Source organism: Laccaria bicolor, genomic scaffold (genome assembly GCF_000143565.1).
Source record: "Laccaria bicolor S238N-H82 LACBIscaffold_85 genomic scaffold, whole genome shotgun sequence".
Taxonomy (NCBI): Eukaryota; Fungi; Basidiomycota; class Agaricomycetes; order Agaricales; family Hydnangiaceae; genus Laccaria; species Laccaria bicolor.
In genome coordinates this window covers 82,436-88,791 of record NW_001889956.1, presented here as the reverse complement: position 1 = coordinate 88,791, position 6,356 = coordinate 82,436, and the positions used below count along the sequence as shown (strand labels likewise).

At 42.1% G+C, this 6,356-nt stretch overlaps 1 protein-coding gene across 1 annotated transcript; it reads left to right on the top strand.

Moving 5' to 3' along the window:
• Positions 1-4,094: 4,094 nt before the first annotated feature.
• On the top strand, positions 4,095-4,376 carry LACBIDRAFT_317696 (uncharacterized protein; the record flags this gene model as incomplete). The annotated part of the gene is made up of 1 exon (XM_001890265.1): positions 4,095-4,376. The coding sequence occupies one exon, from the start codon at positions 4,095-4,097 to the stop codon at positions 4,374-4,376; it is 282 nt and encodes a 93-aa protein (XP_001890300.1).
• Positions 4,377-6,356: the final 1,980 nt, after the last annotated feature.

The following is a 6,356-nucleotide window of genomic DNA, read 5'->3' as shown; positions in this document are numbered from 1 at the left end:
TTGTCGGTCCTCTTTTCTTTTCTTTCCTTGTTTTCTTTGCTTGTTTTTGTTGCTGAACTCCAATTCGCAAATTAACTAACCTCTATTTGTTCTTTTGTTTCACTAATGACTCTTCCCTTCTCTCATAAACCACTCCAATGACTGTTAGCATATATGTTACCCACCATCATCATCTACAGTGTCTTGCATAATGCTTTGCAGCACGAATTTTTTCAAAACTTATTTGATTATATTTGTAGTGGTCACAACCAAGGCCCACTTTTGAGTTTCTGCCTCAAACTCTAATCCCAAAACGGGAAGCCGCCTATTTTTAGCAAGAAACCAAACAAACCCAGCTGTGGCCTGCCAAGGTTCTGACTCGATGATGACTACAGGAGTTTGCCAGCCTCATCCATGTACAATTCCCCTCGTAAAGGTATTTTCTGTCTTTCCTATATACATTACTGTTACTAACAAGCATTCTTTCAGGCACAGAGGCAATTATACAGCGAACTGACATACTTGCTCCTCCCAACAAGAACCCGCCACCTTCAATATGAGAACATCAGCCTGCCCTACCATTGCGCAACTTTTATAATGAAGTATTTGGAAGGACGACAGAGCACAAGCAACATTTTGCCTTAGTGGTGGGTTGCGAGCGGTGAGCCTGAGAAGCGTTGAGCGAAGGGAAGTGGCTCTTGGAACACTGAAGTGAAGGGTGAGATTTAGTAGGGCAGTTGAATGCACAACTGCAGGTGTGTTCTCCATTAGCTTCCAAGATCAATGTTCCAAGGTGGTGTCGATGGCCCTTGTATTGTTATTAAAGATACATCCTGTTACTGTACATCATGTCTACAGTAGCTGCAATATAAGTCCTGCATGAAAATGTTGTCCCTCTTCTCTTTTTTCAGACACACTGCAAGGAAACATAATAGCTTGTATTCCAATAAAATCAATGCCAAGCCACAGGACTTTGACAGGATTGCTGAGGCTGGCATGTTTCTAAAAATAAGGTGATTTCCCTTTTTGGGATTAAAGTTTGAGGCAGAAAGTGAACAACTACCAAGGCCCAACGAAATGATCCCTGTCCGGAATAGGAGGGAATAGGCCTCAGTGTGACATATTAGGCTTTAGGTCCAGTGTCAAGAACACAGCCAAATACAATTTTAAGAAATTCATGCTGCAAAGCATTATGCAAGGCACTGTATCTCATCTGTTCACGTCGTTACTTACATATATATACCTCACACAATGTAGCCATAGTACCCCCTCTCGCTGTTGATGACTTTGATCTGAACAATACATGTTTTGTGTTTTTTTTTAATTTTGTGAACTTTTTAAACTGGACAGGGCTCCGAACAGTTACTCACCATCACAAAAGGTGTATCTGTATCACAATTTCTCAATATATATGGCTTTGCTTTAGTTATCATCATAGAACATGAGTATTTACTATAAGTTCAGTCCAATGAGCATTTTCCCTCCTGAAAATGTGACTTACTAGTAGTAATTTTGTTGTTTCTGGCATCACATGATGTCGCTCCTTTTTAAAAGTGAATAACTAATTAAACAATTACCAATCATGCCCACCTGGAGAGCATCCCGCCCTGAAATCCACCCTGTATGTGCTTCACTGTTGGCCACTTTCATGGTCACCATTGGTGTTGGGCACTTGTCATTGTTGGACTCACCTTCGTGCCCTCTGAGTCACTGGGTGTGCTTTGCATGGTCAGGGTGGTATTTCTGTTTGTGATACTGATGCTGAGATAGTTTTGAGTTGCAGGGCTTGCGACATTGGTGGGGGAGTTTGAGAGCTGGTAGCAAGATCATTTATTTGCTTTGCATTGTGTTGCATTCCCCCTGTGACGTTTAGCCGGTTTTCGGCGGAATCTCAAGGGTGGATCTTATGGCAGTTATTCTGCACATTTAATCCCCGCATGCAACTTTCCGAGCATGCACACAACTTTCTTCAAGTGCGCAACTTTTGGATGCTAAATTTGACTGCACAGTACAACTTCTGACTATGTAAAGGCATCAACTCTTCCATGTAATTCCTTTTGAACCACCCTCTAGCTACCCCAGCCCTATCTTCTACCACTTCATATAATTTTTATCTAAAATGACCAGGTCACAGTATGCCAATTTCGCACTTTTCACTGATTTCTATTCATCTCCTTCATATTATTTCTCATAGTCATCCCCAGGCCATCTGCTTGCTCCAAATTGACCAAAGGGTATCCTGTAGCATGTGAATCAGTTGTTATATGTAGTAATGAAGGTTATTGGCGAGACTGGTGATGTAACTGATGAGCAGTATAACTCCTCCACCCTCCTCCATGCACCATCCCCCATGTAAAGTGCTCCAAATACAACCTTATATTATCATTGCTATACTATTATACTATCTTTCTATCAAATAACATACATGACACACTAAATTACAGTATAAATAACAAAATACTTGAGAGTAACAGTGGCTCAGGGGTGGACGGAGGCATACAGTGAGAACCAGTACCAGATTTGGTAGTTGGCAATGATCAAGCCGATTATTCTGATCCTGATGATGGAATTTACCTAAGAAGATATTGAGATTCCACCTGATCACTTCTCATGCAATGTCAAACCTTCTATGCTGTCATACATTGATAGACATATGCTGCTCACTGTCAAGCACAATGAGCTTGTACCTTAGTTTCAATGCAAATTATTTGATACAATGAATTCTGCAATGATACTCTACATACTATTTTGAAGTTGAAACAGAAAAAAGAAGATTTAGGCAATAAATAGATGTACACTATATGTGAGCTTGCCATGTTTAATGATGATGAGAGACTTTGGGACGATGTTGAGGATTGCTTGGGTGATGTTGCATGAGAAATGCTAGTTGAGTTCCTATCTAACAAGACCAAACAACTGAATTTAGCATCCAAAAGTTGTGTGCTTGAAGAAAGTTGTGTGTGTGCTTGGAAAGTTGCATGCAGGGATTAAATGTGCAGAATAACTGCCATAGGCTCTTGAGTGGCTCTGAAACTACTTGTGTGTTGTTTGTATACCCTGTGTCATGGGCGCCAACAGGTCAACTAGGTTGTCCAGAGACAACACTGCCGTCACTGCATGCTTGACCACTCCAAGAATGTTGTTGTGTCAGGAGGTGTCCTGGCAGTTGTTTACAGAAATTTCCTTATAAATGAGGGGCAACATGCAAGTTATCCAACCAGCAGCCTTGCTGGAATTCAAGGTATGATATCCATAATCCATCTTGTCCTGTTTGGTCACTGACTTTTTTCCTTGCACCAGCATTGAAAGTACTTTATAAAAATATCATGGCGGGCACAATGCACAACTTCAATGAATGTTATGACACCCCCAAATGCCATCCCAACACTTGGAAAGCAGTATTGAGCAATATCCACAATTGGATTTCTGATCACTCCAAGCAAACTTGTATCCTCTGGCTGAGAGCTCCAGCCAGCTCAGGTAAATCAGCCATTCTGCAACAAATAGCAGATAATTTTCATACTTCTGGGGGATTGGCTGCAAGCTTCTTCTTTTCTTGGACGGATCTGAAGAGAAACAGGGAGACCCACCTTATCACCACACTCACTTCTCAACTTGCAACTTCAATCCCATCCACTAAACCACTCATTGAGGGAGCAATTGAGCAAGATCCTTCCATCTTCGACTGCATCCTCTCTGAACAGATGGACCGTCTTGTGGGTCCACCATGGCCAATGTTGGTTGTCATAGATGGACTTGATGAGTGTAATGGAGGAGGGCATCAGGCTGAAATCCTTTGTGTCCTCAGTGATGCCCTTTTACAACTGAGGTCCTTTTTGCCAACACTTTACCCCCTAGTTGCAAGCAGGCCAGAGCCAGCCATTGTGGTAGTTTTCAACAACAAACTTTCAGATATCACTCACTGCCTGGTTCTCGACAACTCTTACCATCCTGATCGTGATATTGCCACATTTCTTCAAAGCAGCTTAGCTGACATATTCCATCGACGCCATGCTTGCTTCCCTTCTATGTCATCCCTCCCTCAGCCATGGCCCCCAGAAGATGTTATTTCTTTTCTTGTCTGAAAATCATCAGGCCAATTCATTTTTCCTGTGATGGTGATCAGGTTCATAGATGTTGATTGTAACATTCCAACCGCTCAGCTTCAGCTAATACTCGATATCTGTGGATCAGTGGATTCATCTAGTTTTGCCACTAACCCTTTTGCTCTACTCGACGAGCTCTATAGCCATGTCTTGAAGTCTAGCAAAGAAATGGAGAGGGCTATGTCTATACTTGGGGCTATCTTCTATCTAAATGGCAGCCAAAGTGTGACTCTTCGATTCCTCCAGGTGCTTTTCCAACTTGAACATGAGGATATTATGGTGATTTTTTGAGACTTGCACTCCATTGTTCACATTCCTGTAAATGACAAAGAACCTATTCATTTCTATCATGCATCCCTTTGAGATTTTCTTATGGATTGCCATAGGTTGTGTAACTCACATTGACAGATTCAAAGCCCACTGCTTCCTTTTCAAAAGTTGTATCAAAGCCCTCACCGATTTTCATGGTGGATCTACCCCCCAGGAAAGAACAGATGCTGCATCACTAGTGGCTACCACTGTTTGTCATAAAACTAAGGCAATTGCCTGCAGAGCTGTGTGAATCAGTGCTGACACCATTTCAAGAAACTTGAAGGCTGAGCAGGGGAGGATGAGTTCCCATTAGTCAAAATGAGGTCAGTGTTCAATTAGGAACAGTTTGAATGCTGTTACTAACTAAGTATTCAGAGCTTCAGATTAGTTGGAATGATGTCAATATCACATCAGCAGTGGATTGAATGGGACTACACACCCACCCATACATCACTTGGTCAATGAGGTCACATACTAAAGATAATATCAAGATCTGAGTACAAGCCAGAATTTCAGTGAAAATGAATATAGTTCAGAAGGATGGAAATATTGTGGAAAAGGAACTAAGTACTACTACTAGTGTCTGCAAAGCCATCATTGAGATGTTTCTTTCTATGAAATGAATGTGTTATCCTGGACTTGAATTCTGACACTCTCTTGGCAAGATTGGTCAGAGAATGCACTAATCATATAAATATGAGAGTTAGTAAAAAGTAAAAATTAAGCTCACTGCATACCTTTTTCCCTAGGGTTTATAATTATATCTGGCAGAACTGCTAAAGGTGGGATTCAATACAAGTGGTACTGAGTCTGAGGTTTCTTCTCCAGGGACTGTAATCCTCACATCAAGAACTTGAGTCTTGTAGGCTTCTTGGACATTGGGCATAGTGGCAATCTTGTGGGGAGATTCTGCTCCAAGAATTCTACTTTCTAATCCCTGAGCTTGGACATCCAGTTTCTTTGCCTCTGTGTATTTTTCCAGGATTTGATATGTGGCTGCAAGATGTGCCATGGCATTGACTGTAGCTGGGTGTTCCACTCCAAGAATTCTGGTGCTTGCATCCAGAACTTGGATCTGCAGCTTCTCTGCCTCTGTATATTTCCCCAGATCATAATATGTTGCTGCAAGATGTGACATGGCATGGACTGTATCTGGGTGTTCTACTCCAAGAATTCTGGTGGTTGCAACCAGAACTTGGATCTGCAGGTTCTCTGCCTCTGTGTGTTTTCCCTGGCTACAATATGTTGATGCTAGATTTTCAATGGCATTGATTGTCTCTGGGTGTTCCACTCCAAGAATTCTGTTCTTTGCATCCAGAACTTGGATCTCCAGCTCCTCTGCCTCTGCATATTTTTCCAAATTTCGATATGTGGCTGCAAGATGTGCCATGGCAGTGATTGTATCCAGGTGTTCCACTCCAAAAATTCTAGTCCTTGTTTCCATAACTTGGATCTCCAACTTCTCTGCATCTCCAAGTTTTCCCAAACCTCGATATGTGTGTGCAAGATGTCCCATGGCATACATTGTATCTGGGTGTTCCACTCCAAAAATTCTGGTCCTTGCATCCAGAACTTGGATCTGCAGCTTCTCTGCCTCTGTGTATTTTCCCAACTTCTGATATGTGGCTGCAAGATTTCCCATGGCAATGATTGTACCTGGGTGTTCCACTCCAAGAATTCTGGTGTTTGCATCCAGAACTTGGATCTGCAGGTTCTCTGCCTCTGTGTATTTTCCCAAGTTTTGATATGTGGCTGCAAGATTTCCCATGGCAGTGAATGTATCTGGGTGTTCCACCCCAAGAATTCTTGTCACTGCATCCAGAACTTGGACCCCCAGCTTCTTTGCCTCTGTGTGTTTTCCCAGGTTTACATATGTGGCTGCTAGATTTGACATGGCAGTGATTGTATCTAGGTGTTCCACTCCAAGGATTCTGATTCTTGTATCCAGAACTTTAATCT